This window comes from Galeopterus variegatus, unplaced genomic scaffold (assembly GCF_000696425.1).
Source record: "Galeopterus variegatus unplaced genomic scaffold, G_variegatus-3.0.2 Scaffold2623, whole genome shotgun sequence".
Lineage (NCBI taxonomy): Eukaryota > Metazoa > Chordata > Mammalia > Dermoptera > Cynocephalidae > Galeopterus > Galeopterus variegatus.
The window spans coordinates 160,512-188,227 of NW_007728734.1; the positions used below are offsets into that span (position 1 = coordinate 160,512).

The window sequence follows — 27,716 nt, forward strand, 5'->3', positions numbered from 1 at the left end:
AAATCCCCCCCCCCCCCCCCCCCCAACTCATATGGGGATGGACAAGACAATCCTTTCCTTATTTGGCCAGAGGAAAACAGCTGTTTTCATTATTGTAGATGGACTGCTTTTGGATGTGCTAAAACCTCCGGAGAAAAATTAAGACGTTTTCCTGAACCACCTGTATTAGGATTTTTATTAAATTCAGGAAGCTAAAACAATTAATTTAGTTTCATAATGAAAGTAACTCTATATTCATTCATGGAAAACAGGGAAAATGGTAAAACATAAAAGAAAATAATCCTGCCACTCAAACAACATATTACAGTGTTTTTTTCTAAGATGAACATATTTTGATCTATTCCTCCAGATTTCTGTAGAAGAGCTTTATTTTTACAAGGAGCATTCATACTGTACAAACATTTTTAGCCTACTTTATAATTTAGTGTAACATCAACATTTTTTATAAACACTAAATAAAATAGCCAGTGTTTTAAATGGATACAACTATTTAAATCAATCCTTTATTGTTGGACATGTGAGTTGTGTTTTTACAAACAGCTTTTATTTATTTATTTTTTTTGGCAGCTGGCTGGCAAGGGGAACCGAACCCTTGACCTTGGTGTTATAAGGCAACAGCTCTAACTGGCCAGCCCATTAAATGAGCTTTTTTTTTTTTTTGTCTTTTTCGTGACTGGTAAGGGGATCGCAACCCTTGGTGCGCGGTGTCGCCCGCACCGCGCTCAGCCAGTGAGCCCACCGGCCATTTCTTTATAGGATCCGAACCCGCAGCGGGAGCGTCACTGTGCTCCCAGCCCGCACTCTCCCAAGTGCACCATGGGGTCGCCCTAAATGAGCATTTGTGATTCTTTTGGAGATTAACTCTTGAAAGCTGTGATCATGATACAATGATACTGATTTCAAATACAGTGTGAGCAGGTCACATCAAATAGAATTCAGTAGAAGATGGGCCGAGCCCGCGGCGCACTCGGGAGAGTGTGGCGCTGGGAGCGCAGCAGGACTCCCGCTGCGGGTTCGGATCCTATATATGGATGACCGCCGGTGCGCTCACTGGCTGAGCGCGGTGCGGCAGGGCACAAAAAAAAAAAAAAAAAAAAAAAAGAATTCAGTAGAAGACATTTGGATAGGACACATTATTACATAAGTATTTAACAAACATTAAAAAGTCTTTACTTGATTTTCTAATGTACAAATGGGTAGAAAGTCCCGGTAAGTGAACACAAACTATTTTGAAATTTTAAGAAAAATCTAAATTTAGTTTTTTAAAGAATTAGAAGTTATTAAATGAGGTTTTTTGTTGTTATTCAGAAAAAAAGGAACAATAGTATAATATTTACCCAGACAGTTGAGCTTTGTTTAATAAATGCAAGAGTGGGGCTAGTAGCTAAGAACAGCAGATAATTTTTCTCCTTTGCCTTTGAGATTTGTTATATATATTTAAGTTTAATTTGAGTTCGTGGGTATACCCAGAATAGTGGCCAAGAAGCCTAATGTGGGACTATAATCTGGCACAAAAAAAATCCTTTTCTGTTAGTCCGGAATTTCCTATCTTAATCTAATTTAGTACTGAAAATATGCATTATCAGAACACGATAGTTAGAAATCTATGTTCTATAACTTAATCCTATGTCTACACTTAGGCATATGTATGAAAGCTGAGAGGGCTGATATTGCTTCCTAAAAACACAGATGGCCTAAAATTATGATGGCTGGAAAAAGAGTGTAGTATTACCACCCAGAAAATATAGAGTATGACAGGCCAAATGTATTATAGCTTCAGAAATGTTTTGAATGGAATGCATAATAGAGCACAAACATTGTAATGCATTGTCTTAAGATGGATTTTTTTCCTCATGAGACTTGTACACAGGACATAATATGGTAATACGAGCAGCTATTAAAAATAAAGCCACTCTTACATTAAATTTTAAATTTTTAAAAATTGTGGTAAAATATGCTTATATTCAATTGTTAGTTTTCTAATTTTTAGAGAAACTTTGAACCTAATTTACCTAGTTAATGTTTCTACCTTGTCCTTCCTCAGAATGTATTACTACCTGAATGCTTCTATTCCTTTTTTGATCTTCGAAAAGAATTAAAGAAGTGTTGCCCTGGTTCACCTGATATCGACAAACTGGATGTTGCAGCAATGACAGAGTGTATCCTTTAAATGATTATCCAAGAATCATTTGAAAAGATAGCTCCAGAAAAAAATGGTAATTCAAGAAACTTTAAAACGTTTTAAACTTTGTAAGCATGTGGATGAAATTGGCCTGTCCAAAATTTGTCTACTGTGCCAGGAGGAACTAATAGTACAATTGTAGGCATTTTTCAAAGTGGTTTTAACTATTTGAATGGTTGGATGGATTTCGAGATAGATTTTTGTGAAGTGATCACGTCTAAAATAGAATTCAATTTCAGATTGTGGGAAGCGTGTGTGTGTGTGTGTGTGTGTGTGTGTGTGTGTGTGTGTGTGTGTGTGTGTGGTGAATTGGAGAAGAATGTGAAGACATGACTCTTTGATGCAGATCCTAAGGCTACTTGTTCTTGATTACCTTGGTTTTAGGGTTTATTTTGGCTCTTTTGGAATGGGTAAGAATTTATTAAAATAGTGGATATGTCTCCTTTACAAAGTGCTGTTCATTCACCAGTCCCCTCTTTTAACTTCCCCTGAGTTTCTCAATACATACAAGATCATGGTGATTTTAATAAACTGTATTTGGAGATGATAAAATGGTGTCCAGATTGTCCTCCAAATTCTTCACCGAGGTAGTAAATTTGGTGCATTATATACTGTAAAAATAAGTTTTATAATCACAAATCTCATAATCATGAATGACCCGTCATCTTATATCCATTAAGTCCTTAATGTGCTAACTAATAAGCAGTCATGTGTTAATATATCAGATATGAAATTAAGTAATACACAGGTTAGACGACTCACCCAAAACCATTGTGAGAATCCTCACGAAGTAGACTCTTAAGTTACTTTCAAGAACTTGTGGGTTATAGATGCTTATTCTTAAAATTTTTCATTCATTATCAAGAACAAAAGCCTGGTTTTTGTCTTATTTCAAAATTTCTTTTCTGATTGAAAAAGTTTGTTTGCATATTTTTCATAAGTACTTGCAAGCAGGTTAAAACCATTTTTACTTGCTTCCTTCCTGGGATCAGCTGGAGTTTTGGTTTAGCATCACCAATAGTTCAGGGAGGAGGGTGGAATAAGCTCATTTTGAGGGAATGTCTTATAAGAATTTCATTAAAAGTTTGGGACAGCAGAAAAATTCTTACTAGTTGTTTTGCTGGTTTTGTTGTTGTTTTGTTTTGTTGGTTTGAATGCTGTATTAGTCAGTTTGGGATGCCATATACATACCATAGGTTGGGTGGGTTAAGCAACAGAAATTGACTTTTTCACAGTTCTGGAAGCTGGGAAGCCTAAGATCAAGGTGCCCGCATGGTCAGGTTCTTGTGAGGGCTCTTTCTGGCTTGCAGACAGCTGCCTTCTCTGCATCTTATGTTGTACACACGTATACACACACTCACACACCCGCCTACCCTCACACCCATCCCACTTATGAGGCCACAGTCCTATCTGATTGTGGCCCTCCACCCTTATGACTTCATTTAACCTTAATTACATCCTAGAGACCCTATCACCAGATCAGTCACATTGGGGGTTAGGGCTTTAACACATGAATGTTGGGAGGGACACGATTCAGTCCTTAGCAAATGCTAAACCGTTTGACCAGGTACAAAATAGAGAACAAAAATGTCTAGGAAAAAGTCAGTAGATAGTGGAGGGAAAGCCTATTAAGTTATCTTAATTTAGAAAAAGATAATTTCAGTAGGAAAGACAATATGTTAAGAATTATTTGTCCTTAAATATTTAGGTTCCTCTTAGCAAGAAAACCTATCCCTAGTTGATAATTGGTCAATATACCGTTATAAACAGGAGGTGCCAATAATTTCTCTATCTTTTAATCCTGGCTCTAAAAATCATGTGTTGGCAATACTTTTTAAAAGTGCAATGGAGGTGAAAATCAGAAATATTTGAGTACAGGAAACAGATGAATTGTGAATAAAGCTAAATCGGGCTTCATTTCAGGCACTTCATACCTGAAATGTGAGGGAAAAAAAACCTCATGGCCACTCAGCAATGCATTCATTGAAAAAACAACAGGAATTTATATTTCTTAAAAAATGGTTTACCCCTTACCGGCCAGCTGCCAAAAAAAAGAAAAAAAGCTTAATTATTGCCTGATTTTGTTGTTTTGCAGCTGGCTGGTAAGGTGATCCGAACTATTATCTAGTGTTTTTGGATATACATTGGAAGAGTCTTAGATTTATAGTTTTATTACCACTTAAAAAGTGGATTTTAGTGTTAAATGTTTTGATCAATGTTAAGCTTGCATGTTTTCTTTCTCATTTAACAGATTAGAAATGATATTAAGTTTTCTCGGCAATGATTTTTATTTTATATTGCTGCTGTGGTCAATTATTTTATGACTCCTATTCAGAGAAATCATTATTTCCCTGACTAGGCCAATTCCTGAGGTCAAAAGCAATCATACCAAATTTGAATATCAACTTGTGCTCATCTATGCAAGGTATTTCTGCAGTGCCTGAACTGAAGAGTTGTTCTGTTTTTCAGACCACTAAACATTTTTCTTGCTAATGTGGAAATAACTCTGAATTTGGAAACAAAGGTAGTCATTAAACATCCTGATGGTTTTGCCAAGTAGATGGAGAATCATCTGTTCCTGAGGGATTACCTCTTAAACTTGGTAAACCAGTGGGGGAGAGAGAGAGGCTCCTGCCAACACTGGGAGGGGAGCAAGTAAGAGGATATATACATATGCAGGTTGATGTGCTTATTTAATTTTTCTTGCTGTGAAATAGTTGTATTCTTGTTTATTTTTAGTTGAGGATACAGAAATATCTGTTTGTTTGGAATGTCAGTGACTTCGCAGTATTCTAAGTATATCAGAAGTATGCTTTGTTAACTTTACATCCAAGTAATTTTTTTCCCATTTTTAAAAAATTAAGACTTTATTTCTTAGAGCAGTTTTAGGTTCAGAGCAAAATTGAGTGTATAGAGTGTTCCTATATAAATCCTGTTTCACACACACATACACGACCTCCCCCACTGTCAATACGATGCACCAGAGTGGTACCTTTGCTACAATTGATGAACCTACGTTGACAAATCATTATCACCCAAAAGTCTGTAGTTGACATTAGGGCTCACTTTTGGTGGTGTACATTCTATGGGTTTTGACAAATGTATGGCATGTATCCACCACTGTAGTATCAGTATACTACAGAATGATTTTATTCCTCTAATAATCCTATTCATCCCCTGGCAACTACTAATCTTTTTTACTGTCTCTATCGGTTTTGCCTTTTCCAGGATGTCATATATTTGGAATCATGTAGTATATAGCCTTTTCAGATTGGCATCTTTCACCTAATAATATGCAATTAAGGTTTCTTTGTGTTTTTTCATGGCTTGATAGTTCATTTCTCTTTAGTGTTGAATAATATTCCATTGTCTGGATATACCATGGTTTATCCACTCACCTACTGAAAGACAGCTTGGATGCTTCCAAGTTGTTGCAATTATGAATAAAGCTGCTATTAACATCCTTATGCAGGTTTTTGTGTGGACTTAAGTTTTCAGTTCATTTGGGTAAGTATAATTTAAATTCAATTGTATGGTAAGGGTGTAATTTTTTGTATCTCACTGTGCTTTTGTGTTTAAGACAGATTTAGGGTAGGGGGTGAGAAAAAGCAATGAGGCCTTACATTTTTTAAATATGTAGAACTTGAATAAAATACAGTATTTCAAGGCAGTTATCAAAGAAAATGAGAATGTTGTCATTTTCTAATGGAAGAGGAAACTGAAGCCCGAGTGGCAGAGTCACAGAATCTAGGCCTGCGTGGGCCCTGCCACTCAGCAACTTTTCCTTTCTGGGAGTTACTTGTGTTCTCTAAGCTTCTCTTTTATCTTGGGTGTTCCCAAATGAAAGCTTTGTAAACTATGAGGGCTATGTAAATGAAAAAAGTATGACCACTTTGATAAAAGAAGGGGTTTAGGAATTTCTTGAATGCAGTTTTGGTTCTTCTGTTAGCACTCCTTTCCCTCTTTTGTCTTTGTATTTGTTCTGAAATTCATTTCTGGCACTGGTGTTAGGCTTCTCTGAGTTATTCCAATTGCACTTTTGTTGCCTGCTTTTGAGTAATGCAATCCCAGCTGAGAAGACCTCATCTAGCAGGTGAACTGTGGGGCACATTTTGTAAGCTTTTTTTCTTCATCAGGTGAGGTGGTGAGGGTATGATGACAGGGATTGGGGCTGTTACTGTGATTTTTCTTTTTTTCTTCTGTGATTTGAGGAAGAATTTACCTTAGAGCCCTTGGGGAAACTAATAGTAGTTGTCTCTTGCTGAAAGGACATTTTGATTATGGTGCTATTTGTATAAATGACTTCTTTTTTTTTAAAAAAGTGCAACCTTGTTTTTTTTTCCCCACTGATGTTGGATGGAATTACTTCCTCCTGATTTCTTAAACTTTTTTTGTTAGCTTTGTTATTCATGAACTGATCATTAATCAAGGCTTCTACCATTGTGTTTTCTTCACTTTGCCAACCCTTTATTAAGAACTTATTTTTAATAAAGTATGGTAAGGAGAAAAGGTAAAAGAACTATCAATTGGGTGTTTACTATATATCCCATCAATAGCTTCACAACATCCCAGTGGGTAGGTATCACCCCCATTTTATAGCTGGGGAAACCAAGCCTTAGAGTTTTGTCTTAAGTAAGGTGCCCTGGCATCTACCTGATGCAAAAATCCTGTTCACTGAATTTATAGAGATCATTCATGGTTGGCCACTAAAGTAGATGATCTCCCTTTTTTTTGTCTTTTTTCGTGTCTGGCAACGGATCGCAACCCTCAGTGTCGCGCCCGCACCGGACCGGGACCGGCAACAGGATCGCAACCCTCGGTGTCGCTCCCACACCTCGCTCAGCCAGTGAGCGGGAACCGGTCTGTATGTGGGATCCGAACCCTCGGCGGGAGCGCCACCACGCTCCCAAGCGGCGCACTGTAGCAGTGCGCCACCAGGCCGGCCAGATGATCTCCCTTTTAAACTTGTATTATCTTGTGTTTCCTCAGCACATGCCAACTAAGCCATTCAGCAGTAAAATGAAGTTAATTTTGCAAAATTTCTATTTCACTTTACTCATAGCATATTGCATTCATATGTACTGTTTAACATGATTAGCAAATGCCATTTTATTAGTGCAGCTTTCCATAAGCCATTCAGCAGTAAAATGAAGTTAATTTTGCAAAATTTCTATTTCACTTTACTCATAGGATATTGCATTCATATGTACTGTTTAACATGATTAGCAAATGCCATTTTATTAGTGCAGCTTTCCACTATAAGGATTAAAAAATTATTAAGCCACTCCTGCTTGTCCATGGAAAGGTTGGTAGAGTGGGTGTGTGTGGGTGTGCTTGGGTTTGGGTGTGTATGTCCATATGCATGCTCTACTAGCAGTGTGTGACATTGGCGTGTTTTTCACATAGCTTAAAAATGGAAATAATATCCTCAATAACTGAGCTATGGAGCCAAAGTTTACTGAAGTCAATTTATTGCACTCCCCAGCCTCAGTTTCCTCATCTTAAAATGGATAAGGAACAATGAGTATATGCAACCACTTAGCCTGGCCTGCCTCACACTCTACAGTGTTGATTGTGATTTTGTGGACTTCACCAGGTTGTTCAGTGTCTCAGAAGAGAAAAAACAGCTGCTAAAGACTTTGCAAAGGACTTCCTCATTGATTTAAGACCTTATTTAAACCATTTTACACTTAAAACATTTTTTAACTTCATGTGAGACTGCATATAGACCTTTCCAAGTATCAGTTACATGTTAGTGCAGGTAAACTTCAGGGTTAATTTGGCTTCTCCATTTGTAAAATATAGTGCGAATGTGGCTCATTCTACACTTCCGTGCATACTTGTTCTGATCAATTGAACTGGGCCTTTACAATTGCACTTCTTTGCCCTGCTTAAGAGGTGGAGGGAATCACTGAATCCTCCTTAGTATCTTTATGCATATAAGAAGGATTTTAAATATAATCAAGTGTACAGTTAAGCTGCGTTACTTGTTGACCTTGTTAGCTGGAGGGGGAAAGAATTCTCTTTGGCATCACATTGGCATGATGTGAGCCAAATCGGCAAATACGCTGGCTTGTGGTCTGTAATAAGTTAAGTGACTAGAAGTACTATATAGTCCTTTCCAGCATTCAGAGTTATGTTAATTTAGTGTGGTTCATTTTAATTATAAAATAATGTAGTTTAGTTTTAAAATGTGTGTTTGGGAATTTCAGGATAAGTTTTTTTGTTTTAGAAGGCTTTAAAAGATTTGTTTTGTTATCACAGAGTTTCCTTTTCCTGATTTTTCTCTCCTAATATAAATGTCTTTTTCTAAAACAAAGATTTTCATCTCGTTGCGTTCACCATTACCTCCATCTTATTTCTTCTTTGTCAGATTTCTTTGAAATTCTTTCACATGGCCCTTCATTACAATAATACCTACTGGAAGTAATATTTGCTAGGTAGGCCTCTTATTTTTTTCCTGTTAAAAAGAGTAAGCTTCTTAGATGTAGAGTTAAAACTACAGTTTTAAATTCTTTTCCCAGCATTTTATTACTGGTATAAAAATTTTTTTGTTGCCTTGGCTTCTATTTACAGTGACATTCTTGATTTGCTTCTTTTGAAGCTCACTTTAAAATATAGCAGATAATGTATACAACCTATTTTTTAATTACGCCACTCATTTAAGGGTAATTTATCACTGCTTCTTCCCCTTTCCTACACGTAATTGTAGGAAATGCAGTTCTTGGAGCACTAATCAACTTTTCTCTTGCTGTGTTTTATGTGTTTGCTATTCCTTTGTTCATTAGCATAGGTGTTTTATTGTAATATGTCTGGAAATATATGTAATTTGCATTATACTATAAATGAGAGTAAACAGAGTAGAAAGGAAAGTAACAAACTCAACTTCTGAGGGAAAAATGGCTTTGAGATGGAATTTTGAATTGGGAGGTGATTATAACACAGTTTAGACTTGTTCCGCAGTTCAAGTGTTTGTTATTTTATATGTGATTCTCTTAAATGCAAACTAAAAACTTAATTTAAAAAATTTGTTATTTACAAGTGTAAACTGGGTATACTGAAACCAAATGAGTCCATTTTCAGGCAGTTAGGAAAGATAACTTGTATTTTGGTAGATAAGCTGATATCAATGAACTTTATAAAAATTTTCTCTGAATTATACCTTTAGCTAATGTAAGTGTGGGTTAAATCTTCAAGTCTGTTTTGTCAGTTGTGGCACTAAGGAAAGCATTCTTCCTCTTCAAATACAGACCAAGTCTCTCAACTTCAAACTTCTGTGTAAATGTAGCACTTTGCTGGATTGTACCACCAGATATTACTTTTGTTCCTACCTGGCTGGTTGTACCCTTCCTTGTTTCTGCGTGGCATTTCTCATCTGTAAAGCTGGCTAAGCCTGTTTCTGCTGTTGTGGCTGCCTCCAGGGCAGATGAGTCAGTTGCATGACCAGCCATAAATCAGGAGGCACAGACTCATCTTTCCTTCCCTCAAGATCAGACGTGCAGCAAGTAATTCAATATATAATTATAAGTTGATAGGGGAAGGAATTGGTGCTAAAGCTTTTTTTCTCATTCCCCTTTATTTATTATTTGTGGCCAATTCTGGTAAGGATTCCTAAGAAGGCTCAGAGTGTGTGTGTGTGTGTGTGTGTGTGTGTGTGTGTGTGTGTGTGTGTGTGTGTGTGTAAGGCAGTGGTTAACTTAAAAGTTGTGGATGAATTAAAAGTTGTTAGCAGCTTAGGGCTGCTGATCGTGGTGTATGATGGCTTGAAAGGAAACATGTTGGTACGTGTTATGTGGAAACAAGTTAGCCCAATGTCAAGAACATATTCTTAAATTAAAAAGTAGAATTAAGTAAAATGATTCTTTAGCCACCAATCTATTTCTATACAGATAGGACACTTTACATTTTTACTTTTGATCTCTACTTTACTTGGCTATTATCTGTAAATTTAGAAAGCTTCTTGCGAAGAACTGCTCAATACAAATTAAGCAAAGCTTCTTATCTTGGTGCAGGGAATTGTGTACACATGGTCAAATCAGAACTGTAATATAATTCTATATTCATTACCCACCAGCCAGGTGACTGGGTTAGTTACAGAACATCTCTAAATCCTACTTTCTTCATCTGCTTGGTTTTACTTATATCTGCCTTGCAGGGTTATTGTGAAAATTTAGAGGAAATAGATGGTGGTTGGCACAAAATGGTGTTTAATGAATGCTGTCACTTATTTCAGTAAAGAAGCTATATGGGCTGTGGAGGGGGAAAGAGATCAGAGGAAGGTAAGGGCCTAAGCTCAGGAAATTTATAATTAAGTTAAGAAGCGAGTAATACATTGTAGGAATAGTATCTTTAATGGACTCTTAAATGATTGTCGTGACCTAGAGCAGTTAGGGAAGGCTTTGGTAAGTTACTCATGGTCTAATTTGGTTAGGGCATTAAGAAGATAAGAGTGTTTTACTGGGGAGTTTACCTGGGCAAAGGTGAGAAGGCTAGATACCTCTTGTCCTCTATAGAAGAAAGAAGTGTAATTTGAATGGAATATACTCTTAGACTATTATTTCCCCCAAGCTTAATTCTCCCCCAGTACTCTGTTTTGGGATGGAAAGTTATGATGTGGTAAACATTCCTGTGGCATTCTCTGTATATGGCCATCTTTTGGCAATCTCCATTCCTCTAGGTAGGTCAGCGAGCTTTTTATGTGAAGAGTCAGATACTCAATGTTTTAAGTTTTGTGGGCCCCATATGGTGTCTGCTGAAATTTTATTTTATTCTATTTTTTTTTATGGATGCTGGTAGGAGGATCTGAATCCTTGACCCTGGTGCTTGGTGTTATCAGCACTGTCTTCTTATTTCAGTTCTTTAAAAATGTAAATGTATTCTTTGCTCCAGGCTGCACAAGAGCAGCCTGAGGGTCAGGTCAACTCCTTCTGTAAGTGAGCTCTTTTCCAACAGGTGTTCTAAGGTGCAGGTGTGTGCATACATACGGACCTCTGCTGATAGGGGTTTTACATATCTCCCCATTTTGACACAGCATCAGGCTGGTCCTTATGCATTGTTTCCTTGGCTGATTTTCTCCCAGATCTCTGTCCAATAGTGGTCTTTCGTATGTAAGAACTTTCTCTGAGAGATCAGTAGATGGTAAGGGGTAAAGTTGGAGATACTTGGCACTACTAGCTTATACTAGTGGTTCTCAACCCAGGGTGATTTTTGCCCACCTGGGGACATTTGTCAATGTCTGGAGACATTTTTAGTTGTCATAACTGGGGGTGGGTAGAGGCTAACATGCTACTAAAAACCCTGCAGTATACAGAAAACTCCCACTCCCAAGAAAGAACTGTTTGGCCTACCTGCCAATATGTGTCAAATTTGAGAAATGTGTCTTATATAATGGGGTTGGTCTCCGTTTCTTGGACACTTTTCTTCTTATTGTAGGCCCCTACAAGGCCAAAAATGTTATTAAAATTTCAGGGTTCCATACAATTGTTTGGTGCAGAACTTACAAGAGAATCTATGGCTAGTCTTAGTTCTGTAAGTATTCTTAAAGTCCTTCCCACTTCCCCAATGTTTAGGGCAGATGTCTCCCCTAACATCTTCATCCTTTGGCTCTGGTCTTTCTATCCTGTCATCATATTCTTTGAAAATGGCACTGGATTAATAAATACTTTATAGTACTGCCTTCTGCAATAATAATTGCAGAATAATAATAGTAAAAATAATAAATCATTAAAAAAAAATTTGCCCCAGTTGGTAGTCATTGGTCTGTTGCTTAAGCATCTCCTGCGATTGATTTTCTAATCCCTCAGTGGGCAGCACATTGATTTCATTACTAGATAATCCAAAGGGCAGCGGGTGGGAATGAAGATGCAGAAATTATCTACCATTTTAGCTTGGTGATTATCTTTTGAGAGTATATAAATAGGCATATGTGTGATGAGTTCAGATTTTTCAGTTGTAAATGTAGCCCTCAAAAAAGTCTGATCATTGTGGGTTGTGAAAGTATTCATCCAAGGGTTCTAGGAAAAAGGGGAGGACATCTCTTATTAAATGCTTGCTTTGTGCTCTGTGCTTGTTTATCAAATTTAATCTTCACAAAAAGTTTAGGGAGGTAAAGATTATCACAGCTTTGACTTTACAGATAAGCTGAAGTTTAGTGGGGTTAAGTAATTTGCCGAGGAACATATATTACATGTAGAAATGCAGTTATATTTAACTGCAGAGAAGTGCAGCTGGTTGAGGGACAACACAAAAATGAGTTTGCTTACTACTGTGGGAAAGCAATGTCTCTTTACTGGAGAAAGGAAGGAGGAAGCTGGGGGATGAAATGGAAAGGGATTTTAAATTAAGAATGGAAGAGAATATTACTCACTAAATTAACTTTTCAGATATTAGCTGTAATTCTTGTAAGGAATTCTTGGTGAGAGCTCCCTGAATTGTCTTAACATTGTAACTTCTTAGTTGGCAGTAAAATAGAACATAAGGACCTTTTCTTTATATCTGCCTCCATTATTTTACCCATATTATAAAATACCAGTTAGAAAATGATATAAAATAAGGCAGACATTCTAGTAACCACCACCCAGTTGGCTGTTATTATTTAAACTGGAGAGAAAAGATATAGTCCCATAGTATTATCTTTGATATGCATTATACTTCATTACAAAATTTATGAACACTTATGCATAATACAAAATGTGACTATAGTATAGAAACTTAAACATTCCAATGGCTGTTAGCTACATAAGATAACTATTATAAGGGAGATATGTGCTTATTTTAAATCTTTTTTTTTTTTGGCCCGCTGAAGGATCTGAACCTTTGACCTTGGTGTTACAATACCACATTCTAGCCAACCAGCCAACCCCTATATGCTTATTTTAGAGAGATTGGTAATTCATAAAACTTCATGGAAATCTCTTATGGTTTCACCCTCAAACGGAATTTGAGCCATGTGTTTAAGGGCCACATTTCCTGGCTTACCCAGTGTACTGATGATATCAAAAACCACATTGGCCAGTGTTGGCTCTGAGTATTTGAATTGTTTCAAAAATTTACTTTCAAAGGACTAGCATTTGCTGCCATCGAAAATGGGAAAAAAAAAAAAAATGAAATCCTCTACAAGTATTCTAGAAAGGAAATTTTGAGTAAAAGTGGTGTCATGCAAATAGTGTCATCAGTGTCCATTTCAAACATTAAGCCAAAAATAAGTTTATTTAATACTTTATGGTCTCGACTGATGTAACCATATCTTTTAAGTTGGCATGGTCATTGCCTTGTATAGGCTGTCGAGATGAAGGATTCTAATTAACTTTGTATACTTTATGATTTGAAACTATAGAAGTATTCAGTATCCATGCATTTGCTATTATTCAAGCAGAAATTTTATTACTGTTAATACCCTAGGACAGGATTGAGTTGCCTGTTTTACCCAAGAGGGCAGTTAGAAACTTTGGGAAGTAGGGGTGAAGTCCTGACTGATGGGAAGCATCCATTCTGAGATTTCTAAAGAATTATCAATCTAGATGCATTTTACCTGGCTTCTTGGTTCTATATGAGCTTAATTTTGGGTTAGAAGTAACCTCATTTTACCTCTCCAAAGTATTTCCTTAACTTCATCTCATAGGTTTAAACTTGGAGAAGAATAGTTCAGTCTCCCGATATGGAGCCTCTCAAGTTGAAGATATGGGGAATATAATTTTAGCAATGATTTCAGAACCTTATAGTAAGTATTACTGTTGTAATAACATGGTCCTAGATTTTGATCCCACCATCTTTCCCTCAACTATACTTTTGAATTCCCTCCCACAGCTTTGTCTACCTAATAGCTAAAGTAATGACTTATGTGTTCTCATTTTTAGATCACAGGTTTTCAGATCCAGAGAGAGTAAATTACAAATTTGAAAGTGGTACTTGGTAAGTACTTGAGTACTATTTATTTGAGCTTTTTGATTTGTTTTTATTCACATTGTGACATTTAACTCCCCTTATATGTAAGTAACTTTACTAAACCTTTTGGCAATCATTCTTACTGTTATGTCATCCAGAAAAGATTGTATTACTTAAAATAAGCTTGGATATTGGGATTAAAACATAATGAAATAATTAGCATCTTCAATCACTCTGACTTTATGTACGTCATACATTCATATCTGTGATTCTTATTTTAGTCTCAAACTGTCCATATTCTCATTTGGAAAATTTCCAAAGGAAAAGTAATAGACTTTAAAATAATTCACAGTTTTTACTGAGATAATTTTAAGTATGCTCTATCAGCTTCCACTTTAAAGGAAATCTCCGGGGAGGTATATGAAGTGGTGTTATCTCTGTTTGTGATCACAGTTTTTACTGAGATAATTTTAAGTATGCTCTATCAGCTTCCACTTTAAAGGAAATCTCTGGGGAGGTATATGAAGTGGTGTTATCTCTGTTTGTGATCACAGGTAGACATGTTTGATTTTGTAAATCACTCTAGTGAATTGCGTGAGATTGCTTGGTTCCTGAAATGAATAGAAACCTCTGACACCTTTGCCCGTGGAGAGACTTTGAGACCTATTTAGTTGTGGAGAAAGTGACTCATTAGGAAAATGTCCTAGGAGTACTGAAAATATGAACATGGGAAGAATAGAACATCAGAAGGTGTCAAAATATATAATAGGTGATTTGCAAATGACTCATTAAGGTGTGGAGACTCTTAAGCATTTCCATAAACAGTCTCTGGGATGGCTTCTCTGTTTGTTCCCTGGTTTGATAGGGGAGATATTTTAATGGCAGACTTCTGACCTCACACACAAATTCCTGATGTAGCTTAATTGCCACCTCTATTGCTGCAAAACTGGATTTAAATCCCACTCATGTACTGGCTAGATCTGAGAATGAATTTAAACCTATCCTTCTCAATTCTAGGAACTTTCAACCATGAGGGTATTGGGAAAACTTTGGGTGCTTTTGAGTTAATGGCAAGTAGACAGTTCTTTAGGTGATAATAGATGGTTTGCTGGGTGAGCTAACCATGCTGGACCTGCATGGGCGTCCTTCTTTCTGTAGTGAACCACCTAAAGATTACTTTGAACTGTACTCAGATAAGTATTGAGGTTATGAGAAAATGAGACAGTATTGCAAATCTGTCTAAACTCCAAATAAATAAGACCTCATATGTAACTAGCCTTGCAGGGGGTAATAGGTGTCAGACTTGCTAGCATTAATCGTGCAACCTGAAGTTTTGCTTCGTCCACAGCAGCAAGATGGAACTTATTGATGATAACACCGTAGTCAGAGCGCGAGGTTTACCGTGGCAATCTTCAGATCAAGATATTGCAAGATTCTTCAAGGGACTCAATATCGCCAAGTTGGTTTTCTTTAATCTGTTTTACTTAGCAATGTCAAAGGGATAATGGGTTTTCTATCATTTTCTCTTCATTGTATTTTTTTTTTCTACCTGCCATCTGTTTTTATTATTTCCAAAGGGGAGGTGCAGCACTTTGTCTGAATGCTCAGGGTCGAAGGAATGGAGAAGCTCTGGTTAGGTTTGTAAGTGAGGAGCACAGAGACCTAGCACTACAGAGGCACAAACATCACATGGGGACTCGGTACATTGAGGTATGTCCTTGCAGTCTGAGACCCTTGACATCTTGAATGATTATTAATGTATGACGGAAGGCTCAGGAACTGTGTGTTTAATGTTCCTTTCCCTTTTTTTAGGTTTACAAAGCAACAGGTGAAGATTTTCTTAAAATTGCTGGTGGTAAGTGCCTCTTATATAATGTGGCTTTATTTAATAAGAATCAAAAATACCAAGAGTAGGTAAATAGGGTCATGAATGTTTTTTACTTGAGTACTTCATAAAGTTTGTGGAAAGATTTGTATTATCTTTTTTTTTTTTTGCTGCTGGCCGTTACTATATTATCTTTTAATTCCATTTTTCCATGAACTTGAAGTACACTTGTATTTCACAATAAAACATGGGAATTTTTTTTTTTAAATAGGAAGAAGAAACACCCAATAGTATCAGTGAGCTTAATGTATAATACTTGCCCTAAGGCTTGAGCCAACCTACTGTAGTTAAATAGCCATTAAAAATCGTACTATACAAAGGTGAAATGGTCATGTAAAAACCCTATAGAAAGGGAAAAGGTGGTTCTTGAAAGAAATGACTCTGAAATCTGCTTTCAAAGAGCCATACTGCAATACCTGGGATTGTTGCCTATCTGCTTCCACTTTTTCTCTAAACTTACTTAACACGTCAGTGGCCAGGAAAATGATATAATTGTGGTCTCTGGTATGTTGGAATATGCAGTATTCACAGTAATATGATCAGAAAGAAAAGGAACAGATATGGTCTTTATCCAATTCTTGAGTAATTCATACCCTTAAAACATAAAAGTAATAGATGCATTAGAGATGTTGATGGGTTTGTCTTTTTTTTTCTCTGTACATATCTACTTTGTAAGTTTGTATTGCTTTGTTCATATTATTTTATAACTTCCTTTCTTCTTTTAATGTATTATGAAGATTTTCCTATATTACTCAATTTTCTTAAATGTTAATTGCTCCATAGTATTATATGTACCATAATGTTTTTAAACATCCCTGTTGGGCATTTAGAGTGTATTTCCAGCTCTTCAGTATGTTGCCGTGAGTATTTTTATGTCTCTGTATGTTTCATTCAGGATAAATCTCTGAAAGTGGGATTAGCTGAATCAAAGAATTGTGGAATTTTAAAGAGGCTTTTGATACCTGTTGCCAAATTATACTAGGGTGACTTTCATTTAAATACAGAGACATTTGTTCCCTGCATTATATAGCTGTGGCAAAAATTTTTGCAACTGTGGAACTTGTGGTAACAGCATCCTGTTAGAAAATTTTGCTGGTATATTTCTGTCCTGGCAGTTTGGATAAACCCTAAGGCTTCAAAATTCAGGGCTTCAAGTTTAATAGAGTTTCTAAGTTCCAGGGCATTGTTTGATGTTGATTGGGATAAAATGTATTTGGAATTTCTGTGGTCTTACCTGGATCTTGGGGTTCCGCGGTAGGTGCATTGCAAATTATGTAAGGCAAAGTTAACTAATGTTCACATTGTTGCCTCGGATTTCATTGTACATGGGCAGTGTGATAAAAATTTGCTATTAAGGGAAAATGTTACTAGTGTATGAGTTGGCAGGATGTGCATTTGAGTATTTGCTACATGGCAGCACTACACAAAATGCTTTATGTTGGGCAGAATGTTAATAAATCCTGAAACTATGTGCATGTATAGTCATTATACTATTCTCTCTGCTTGAGTGTGTTTGAACCTCTCAATAAAATATTCAGGAAAACAACAACAACGAACAAACAACCCAGAGTGCTTTATAAATATTAATCTATTTCATTCTCATAATTTTTGAAGGAGACAATTTTACAGAAGAAGAAACTAAGCACAGAGGTTTTAGCTTGACTAAAGTCCTACCCTAGTGAATAGTAAAGCCAAGATTGGAGTATTCTGGCTCCAGGATCTGTGCCTTTACCTACCACGATGACTCACTACTTCTCCATGAGAAGAATAGATGGTTGGTCCATGATTTAATTGTCTGGCCAGCTTACCAAATTAAGATGGGTGTTTTATGAAAATGATAGGGAGTTTCAAATTTGGGGGAAGAGAATTGTGATTCCTAGGATGTTATTATGAATTCAGTAGGAGTGTGGATCTTAATTATGAATTCAAGACATTGATAGACATTTTACCATTTTAAATTTGATGAAGTTGATGTCCTAACTATTTTATCCCATGCTTCCTAATTGTTTTCCTTAGGTACGTCCAATGAGGTAGCTCAGTTTCTCTCCAAGGAAAATCAAGTCATTGTCCGTATGCGGGGGCTCCCTTTCACCGCCACAGCTGAAGAAGTAGTGGCCTTCTTTGGACAGCATTGCCCCATCACTGGGGGGAAGGAAGGCATCCTCTTTGTCACCTACCCAGGTGGTAGGCCAACAGGAGATGCTTTTGTCCTCTTTGCTTGTGAGGAATATGCACAGAATGCATTGAGGAAGCATAAGGACTTGTTGGGTAAAAGATACATTGAACTCTTCAGGAGCACAGCAGCTGAAGTTCAGCAGGTTGGTTTTTTAAGAGTATATTGTATTTTTGCGTTAATTTCTGTTCTTATCTCTGAAAACAATTCTACATTATTCATTGTGTTAAAATAAAATTTGAAGAATACAGAAAGTACAAGGGTACTTCCAACAGTTCATGGAAAAATAGAACTGAAAGATAGAAAATTTTCCATGAGCTTTTTGAAGACCCCTCAAATAAGTCCATGAAAGTAGTCTGATTCTATAATCAAAAGATAGCCAGTGTTATCTTGTACACACAGAAAATACACTGTGTTTTTATATAACTGGAATACTACTGTAGACGTACTTTTGTATTGTTTTTATTTTTTTATTATTTTCTTTTGTATTCTGTTTTAAAACAGCATATCTTGAAAGCTTACCTATGTCTAAAAAATTTCATTTTTATTGATTTATTCATTGGCTGCTGGCCAGTACTGAGATCTGAACCCCTTGACCTTGGTGTTATCCACACCATGCTCTAACCAACTGAGCTAACCTGCCAGCCCCCAAATTTCATTTTTAAGTTAATATATCTCATGGAGGTGCATACTTTATTTAGAAATTCCTCTATTACTATAAATCTGATTTGCTTTCTTTTTTTTTTGCTTCCATAAGAAATTTCTACATAAACATGCTTATAAAATTCTCATCAATTTCTGATTGATTTTTTTAGAATTGGATATAGGGTATGAGACTTTAAATGTTTTTAATGTGGGCCGAGCCCGTGGCACACTTGGGAGAGTGCGTTTTCCCGCCGCGGGTTCGGATCCTATAGAGGGATGACTGGTGCGGTCACAGCGCTCACTGGCTGAGCGCGGTGCAGCCGGTCACAAAAAGGACAAAATAAATAAATAAATAAATAAAGGTTTTTAATGTCTTGCCAAATGTATTTCTCAAAAGGCCTGATGAGTTTCATATCCTGCTGGTGACCTTCTGTCCTGTTTTTGCTGCCTTTCAGAATTCAGAGTTGTTTTTAAGGCACACAATGGGGCAATCACTTCCCCTAAATATGCTAATATCGAGGCATCTAGGATCTCAAGCCTTTTGACCATCCTTCTTGACTTCCTGGCTGAACATGTCTTCAGGGATCAGTTTGCATTTCCGTTGTGATGAGAATAACATGACTGCTTTACGTAGCTCTTCCAACTTAACTCTACTTGTGTCCTATAGTAAAACAGTGTCATTTTATTGATTGCTTTGGTCTTCTATGCGAGCATTTAGGATACTTTATTATTGTTTCTGTGAGTTCATAAAATGATAGTATCTAGCTTCTGCAGCCTATTGTATATTGTGATTTAAAATAATTGCCCAAAGTTAAAAACGTTTTTACCTACTGGGATGCCAAAAAGATTTTTATACCTAGAATTAAGTATAGGTGAAATTCTGTTAGTTCTGTGTTCTATTGCACTGGTACTCTTGAACCCTACACTAGTAATATAGTTTTACATAGTTTAAATAATTGTTTACCTTGTTGAAAATGTGTGTCATAAATTCTGAATCTCTAATTTATGGTAAATGGGCTTTTGAGGCTTCAAACATTACACACGTTCTTCCTGAACTAGAAGAAAAAACTTGAGATTTTGTTTTAGATCTTTAACTAGAAGTACAATTTTGTGGAAGTTAGGGCCTAGAACGGACTACTCCAGGGCCTGGACTCTACCAGGTGTTGGTTTGATGATAGTATGGGCTGCCTCTATGTGACTCTACCTTAAGATGGTTTTTGGGTGTGGGTGATTTCCTCACCATTTCTCCATCCCTACTGATTTATTTATGATAAGTATTGAAGTATTCATAGGCTCTGCCACTGTATTCTTTTCATTACTAATAATTATTTCATTCAGTAGGTATTTGAGCACCTCCTATTCAGCAGGTATTGTAAGGTGCTTGGCCCTTTCCTGTCCCGAGTTTGTTTGAAATTATATTGATTTTCTATTCTTGCTCTTCCCCTAGTAATGTGCTGTGTCTAGAATGTTTGTATAATTTTTAATTTTTTCTGTCTTTCCTGGCATTTCTTTGGCTGTGCTGTGTTTGTTCTTTGGTTTTGTTTTTTGGTCACCTTATTCAGATAGCAACTGAACAGGGTGTGAGTGAGGGAATTAGTGCACATTTTGGGGAGGGGTTCATTGATTCATCTACATTTTTAGTGTATGGAATGTTAAAGGCTGAAATGGTTAAGTTGCTCAGAAAACCTGGAGATGCCACAAATGCCATTCGCACAAGGACCTACCTCCTAGTATTATGAACTAGTTGGCATGCTCTAAACTAAGACAACCTTGTAATATGAGTTTTGACTAGGAGCAGTCCTTTCTCCAAGAATCACCTGGCCTATTATCATCCATTCTCAAGATAGCCAAATTCCATGTACCTAAAAGGTGCTCAAGATCTCTATCTTGCTACTTTCTCCGATTCACATGGAAACTAAATTACTGTTTATCTTTTTGGTCACCAAATGATTACTTTTGGTACATTGTCCGGTTATTCTGTCTTGTGCTATTACGTAGCATAGTATTTTCATATAACTCAAAGTCATTGTTTGGCCTGTGGTTCCTTTACTGGATCATTCTCTATTTCTTGGGTTTGGAGGTATAGTGTGAAAATTAATATTAAGGGAACACTTTCTACTAAGTGAAATAAAATCTAATAAATTGCTACAAAAGTTGACATTTAGCAGTAAGTCTGGATTTTTACAAGCCGACGTTAAGGGTATTTGTCTCAAGGTATGTAGTGATACATTTGTGCAAGTAGACACATCCTTAGTTTAATTGCATTGTGTGGTGTATGGCTGGTTGTTTATTTGACAAAAGTGGGTGTCATGCTTTCCCAGTTGAAATGCATGAATCCCTTTTTCTATCAGTGCTTCTTAAAGTTTAATGTACTTATGAATCACCTGGGGGTCTTGTTAAAATGCAGATTCATTTTTACTAGGTCTAGGTAGATCTAGGAGTCTGCATTTCTAACAGGCTTCTAAGTGATGCCAGTGCTGGTCTGTAGAACATAAGAATAGCAAGGCTCTAAATCACTTCTGTTTTACTTTGAGTACAGGTGCTGAATCGATTCTCCTCGGCCCCTCTCATCCCACTTCCAACCCCTCCCATTATTCCAGTACTACCTCAGCAATTTGTGCCCCCTACAAATGTTAGAGACTGTATACGACTTCGAGGTCTTCCCTATGCAGCCACAATAGAAGACATCTTGGACTTCCTGGGGGAGTTCTCCACAGATATTCGTACTCATGGGGTTCACATGGTATTGAATCACCAGGTAAGAAAGTCGCTTATAGGGAAACTTATTTTCTTATCCTTTCTGATTATCAAAGGCTCTCTTTTAATAAAAATGAGCAAATATTCCTCAGTTATACACTACGTCTTTAAGGAAAGATTTAACTGTAAATACAAGAGGTCTTTAGGATGAATCCAGAAAGAAAGCTATCATTAGTCAATTCAAACTCAGGTCTTATTCCTTCATCACATATATCCATCAAATTATCAGTAGCATCAGATAGGAGATAAATTCAGTCTACACAATATTTTTTTGTTGCAACTATTGATCTCTGCAACACTGCTGTTGTGTGAAAGCAACCATAGACGATATGTAAACAGACGAGAGTACCTGTGTTCCAGAACATTTTGGACCCATAGACTGTTTAGAAATGGCTTATTTTATTTCATCTACATATTAGACATCATGTTATGTTCAACAGAATGCAAATTCAATGAGGACCTGTATTTACACCACTTATAACAGTATGTGGATTGTAACGGGCACTCAAATGTATTAACAAATGAATTGCTAAGAAGCCTCTCTCAAATTCTGACCAAATCTTTCAGTATGCAAATGTAAAGTATTTCCTAGTGTGGTGTCATTTGATTTTTAGTTCAGTAAAATTAATCACATTAGTTGCTGGACAATTTACCAGTATTTTGTGCTATTGTAAGCAGGACAAAGTTCTAAAAACTCATAAGCCAGGTAGTTCTAATTAAAATTTTGGAACTCTTTATTAAAAGCAAAGTCATATTAATTTTTGAAAATAAGGTGTTTTCTGAGCATTGTGCATTGAATATAGGCTTGTACTGGATACAGACTAAGTGTTTTCTAAACTGCTAATTTCCCACCTTGTCTTTTCATTTGGAGGTTTGGTCACTTTCCTAACTATAATCTTATCTTACTGGAAAGCACGTGCCACTGAGTACAGGGAATGAGAAAACATCCTGAGCCCTTGCTTTCTACACCAGTTTTCTAATGAGCTCATGCTCATTCTAATTCTTTAGTCAGTATTTGTCTAGAGTGTAAACTTTTTATCTGACTATGTTCCTTCTCAGCACACTTCCCTGATAGGAGGAGTCTTTTTGAATAAAATCCCCCACAATTCAATATCACATCACCAGGGAATTATTTGGTATCTTTTTGAGTCACTACTTCTAATAACCTAGGGGTCATTACTCTTTGATTAACAACAGTAGACAGATTTGCCTCTCAGTGACCCATGTGACCTATTGTGATTGGCGTATGGGAAAAATGCTTCTTTGATGATGGACAAACTCTTAGCTGCCTCAAAGATGTTAGTTTTCCATCTTGGACTGGATTTGTTGCTGATTTCCCTGGTATGGTAACTCTTATGGTAACTTGCATGGTAATAATTTGGATTAAATAGTCCCTAGGAGACTTCTAGAGAAAACTATAAAATAAGAAAGCAGTCCTGCAGCTGACTGTGTCTTTTTCTTCCCCTGTGAAATGTTCATGCTAAATAAAACTAAGGCATTCTAGTTCTGTGGAACAGAAATCTACAGGTTTGGTTTTAAGTAGGGGATTTTAGGAAGCTATCACTAGTAGAAAATGTCTACCTATTCAACCAGGGTTTAAAGTGGAGGTGCAAAGGGAGGAGGTCAGAGTAGGACTCCCAAGCAAGGTTCTGGTGCAGCTCTCAATTCCTTACCTCCAAGCCGCATTCCAACCTTGGCTTCAGATTTGAGGGAAAAGTGAAAGGGATGTGGCAGGTCAGTGATGGGCTACAGCTGAGAGCCAGAAGAGAACACTGGTTTAACAGTTTTCCCATAAGAGGATACGTAAAGTTCTCATACTGGTCCTGTTATTAGCTTTTCTCAATCAAATAAGATGTAATCAGATTTTTCAGAAGAAAAACAAAAAAACTACAACCCAATATACAATCCCATGTTTTGAAACCACAGTCACAAGGAGACCCTTTCAAACCCTGTAAATCTGATACAAATTAACAGAAACCAAAAAGGATCACTTTCAGCTATGAGCTCTCAAAACTGTTTCTTCAAGGTTTTGTGGGCCATTCTGGTGATTAGGTGATGAATTGCAAGTCAGATTTCAGTAGATCTCGCTGTCACCCAGATTTTGATGCTAAAATGTCTATGCTATGGGTGATTGTCACTTTGCGTGTTTTGTAAGCAACCATTTCCTTGTTGAAGGAGACAGTCTCCTTTTGTTTTTATTCTTCCCCCACACACTCAGGGCCGCCCATCAGGAGATGCCTTTATCCAGATGAAGTCTGCGGACAGAGCATTTATGGCTGCACAGAAGTGTCATAAAAAAACCATGAAGGACAGATATGTTGAAGTCTTTCAGTGTTCAGCTGAGGAGATGAACTTTGTGTTAATGGGGGGCACTTTAAATCGAAATGGCTTATCCCCACCGCCATGTAAGTTACCATGTAAGTTTTTCTTGGGTCTTGGCGCTATTCTACGCTATATGCTGGTAGGTGCTTAAGCTGCTTTCATAACTTTCTGTGCCCCTGGTTCTTTCTGAGGCAGGTGAGGTGGTTACATAAGGCTTTCCCATCTGAAATCTGTAGTATCTGGTAATCACTTAAGACCTTGGTTGTGGACACCCATAATTAGAGATGCTACAAATACCTCCTTCCAAATTATATTCTTGCTTTTCCAGTGATAAGCACTTGATTTCTGAAGCTTAGTATGCTCCAGATAAGCACTGATTCTGGGAGGCAACGTGGCTATGCAGATATTTTAATACGCATTTAAAAGCGAAGTATGTGAAGTATGGCTGTATCCTTTTCCTTCAGCTTTAAGAAGGGTGATTTGATGCCCATTTTGCATTTAAAAATTTTTTGAGCGTCAAGTATTTTTTGGAAATGAAAACCTGAATAGCATTTCTGTTGCTCTCCAGGATGTCTGGAGTAGGAGGTTAGTAAATAATATAAATGCGTTAACGAATTAGCCAAAGTTTCCATTGGATCACAGGATCAGTGCTTAATTTCAAGCCATGCTCTTGCTCATTGGCACTTGGGTTCAAGCCATCTGGAATCCTGTTTGGGAGGAATAAGCCCTGTAGTCTAGAGACCGATTTCTAGTTAGTGACTAAGGAATATTTGAGGAGCTAATGTTAAAACTTGAATCTTTTTAATGTTGTTTTTCCATTTAAGTAAGACATACCTTGTTAGGCATGTTGGGTATGTTTAAAGAATGTAGTACTTGAAATATAGTTCAAAGATAACTGAGAAGGTAAACTGAATTTATATGCTTGATTTTAATAAAGCGGGGAGTTTTAGGGCATCAGTTTCTAATAAAGAGGGGACCTATAGCAATAAACCTGTTTGATAAAGTATTATTCGTAGAACATTCAGTGGGGCTTAATCCTTTTTCCCCCTTGGAATTTCTAAATGCTAATATTCTATTTACCTGCTGCTTGCTGTTGGTGAATAAAAGTTGATCATTAATAAATATCAAGTTTTGAAATTTTTGATTGGGTTTAAGAAGGTACCTTAATCCTAGTTGTATGTCTTCTGTCTATAAACCACTGATAATGTCAGTAGCATTTATGATATCCTTTAGTGATAATCTATCAAACATTGTGAGATAAAGGAATTTCTCCATCATGCGTGACACCAAATACTTCTGCTGTGATATCGTTTTACTTCTTTCTCTTTCTGGTGGAAAACTGGTCATTGCAGACTTTTTCTTCCTAAGACTTTGATTTCTTCCCTTTTCTCCACACAAGCCCTAAAATAATAATAATAAAAAAAAAAACCTTAAAGGCTTTGTTTCATATAAGAATATATTTCCATATATTTGGTTACCTTTAATACTTTCCAAAAATAAGGACAAAAATTTTAACCAAAATTTGACTATTTATCTTTTTAGCCGAAGAGTTTACTATTTTTAAAATCAGAATTCCGGTTTATATATGTTAATATCATGACCGTTGTACTAGACTTTTTTTTTCCTGCTAACACACTTTAGGGGATTGCCTAATTATATAGCAACCACAAAACTTACAGAAATTGGATTTTTTTTTCTTAATCTTAAGGACTAAAGCAGTTAAAATAGTGATTGGTTATCATTCCCCACTGAAGAGTTTCTTGTTGAATTTGACAAAGAAAGGCTGCTAAAATCTCATTGATGTTTTAAAGTTTGTCAGCTTAATCCATTAAGAAGGAACATTTCATGGTCAACTTCATTTTTGTAGCATGTGTGTATACACACCTGATTCTCTTTTAGGAATATATGAATAACTATTTCATTTTAGGAATACCCAAACCCTAGCCTAATGTGTTTGGTTATCAAAATTTCTTTCTTTTTTTTTTTTTTTTTCCTTTTTGTCTTTTTTCGTGTCCGGGGAAAACGGATCGCAACCCTCAGTGTCGTGCCTGTACGGGACTGGCAACGGGATCGCAAACCTCTGTGCTGCGCCCGCACCTCGCTCAGCCAGTGAGCGGGAACCGGTCTGTATGTGGGATCTGAACCCTCGGCGGGAGCGCCGCCGCGGTCCCAAGCAGCGCACTGTAGCAGTGCGCCACTGGGCCGGCCCTGGTTATCAAAATTTCTACCTTTTTTTGTTTTGAAGCAAAACAGACTTATACCTACTACATGTGAGGGAATTTCAAAAAGTTTATGGAAAAATAGAATGAAAAGATAATCTTTCCATGAATTTTTTGAGATAACTTTGACTGTTTGTTTTACTGATGTGAGGCACTGTCCTATAATGAATTGCTTGATAGTTCTGAAAGCAGAATATGAGCACAGACTGTATAATTTATTATAAAACTTAGTTGCCTCAATTTGTGCTGTTGGTCTTTCTGTGGGCTCTTTAAGACCAGGGATCATAATTTAATCATTGATAGGTATCTAATGTCTAGCACAGTTTTTGGTGAATATGAGAGAGGCACCCAAAAGTTAAATGTGAAATCAATATGTTGGTCTTTGATCTATGTACCCATATTCAGCTGGCTGTCTTATCTCCATGGAAATGTAGACACCCATAAGGACAAAAGAATTTGAAGTCATCTTAGAGATTTTCATGTGAAAAAATTATCCCTTGGGCGTGCGCTATTTGCAGTGTGTGGTGGTTCTAGGTATGAAGCTTAAAGTCAGGGACCACAAATTCAGCCTAACTTCTTAGTTATCTCTTCTGTTCGGTCCAAATGATCTGTATAGTTGTGTTCATCCACATGTGAGAGCTTGTGACCAGCAACTGGTCTCACTTAAGGGAGTTTCTGAGCCTGGAAGACTTCTTGGATAACCAGAAGACAAAGGAATTTGGGCCCATTTTCTACTTAATCTGAGCCAGCTTTTTATCAGCTCACTCCTAGGAAGACTTGCACATCTGTTTCTTCAGGGCCATTTCCCAGGTTAGATTGTACATTACAGGTCTGAAGATGTAGATTAGCTTCAAAGCCCATCTTCTGGACTGCCTTTAAGTGGAAATAATGCAGAGTTGATCTACTCCTTTTAGGTTAGTTCATTCTGGCACAGTCTGTGTTTGGCATAATATGGTACTGGTGAAAGAGAGTTCTTTCATAACCTCTCCTGTTTCGTGCTGTATGGAAGGGTATGTAACAAAATGGTCTAGCAGCATAACTCTCCAAAAAAATCCAGTGTTTAATTTGAAGTTATACTAAATATCACTCCCATGTTTCTTTCCTCTAAGTGTTGGTGTGTGGTAACTGAAACTTGGGAGTGTGAAAACAAAACAAGACAAAAAAACACATGTTGTGAAATGGTTGAGAAAACTTGAAAATCCATTTGATGTTGGTTTCCCAAATTTCAGACTAAGAAGGGTTCTTTAGGTTAACAGAGTGTGACATTCAGGATTACTTCTCCGTGTTACCTATATAATCAAAAGGAAGTTGCTTGGGATGGTATAAAGAATTGTGATGGTTTCTCTTTAAAATGTGTAGATGGCCCAGTGACTTTATGGCTTTAGTGGTAGCACACATGTGTCAGCTGTTACAAACATATCTCAAAGACTCTCTCTTTGCTTATTTAGGCCTGTCTCCTCCCTCCTACACATTTCCAGCTCCTGCAGCAGTTATTCCTACGGAAGCTGCCATTTATCAGCCCTCTGTGCTTTTGAACCCACGAGCACTCCAGCCCTCCACAGCATACTACCCAGCGGGCACTCAGCTCTTCATGAACTACACAGCATACTATCCCAGGTAAGGCTCTCAGGGAAGTGGAAATGAGGAACT

At 37.0% G+C, this 27,716-nt stretch overlaps 1 protein-coding gene across 1 annotated transcript in view; it reads left to right on the top strand.

Moving 5' to 3' along the window:
• Nucleotides 1-27,716, top strand: part of ESRP1 (epithelial splicing regulatory protein 1) — a 57,717-nt gene that overhangs the window by 4,823 nt on the left and 25,178 nt on the right. The window contains exons 4-13 of the mRNA XM_008582474.1: nt 2,045-2,159; nt 13,803-13,901; nt 14,038-14,092; nt 15,414-15,524; nt 15,643-15,775; nt 15,878-15,920; nt 17,967-18,268; nt 21,308-21,526; nt 23,744-23,930; nt 27,515-27,683. Of these exons, the coding sequence (XP_008580696.1) occupies nt 2,045-2,159; nt 13,803-13,901; nt 14,038-14,092; nt 15,414-15,524; nt 15,643-15,775; nt 15,878-15,920; nt 17,967-18,268; nt 21,308-21,526; nt 23,744-23,930; nt 27,515-27,683 (1,433 nt within the window). The remainder of the gene's footprint in view (nt 1-2,044; nt 2,160-13,802; nt 13,902-14,037; nt 14,093-15,413; nt 15,525-15,642; nt 15,776-15,877; nt 15,921-17,966; nt 18,269-21,307; nt 21,527-23,743; nt 23,931-27,514; nt 27,684-27,716) is intronic.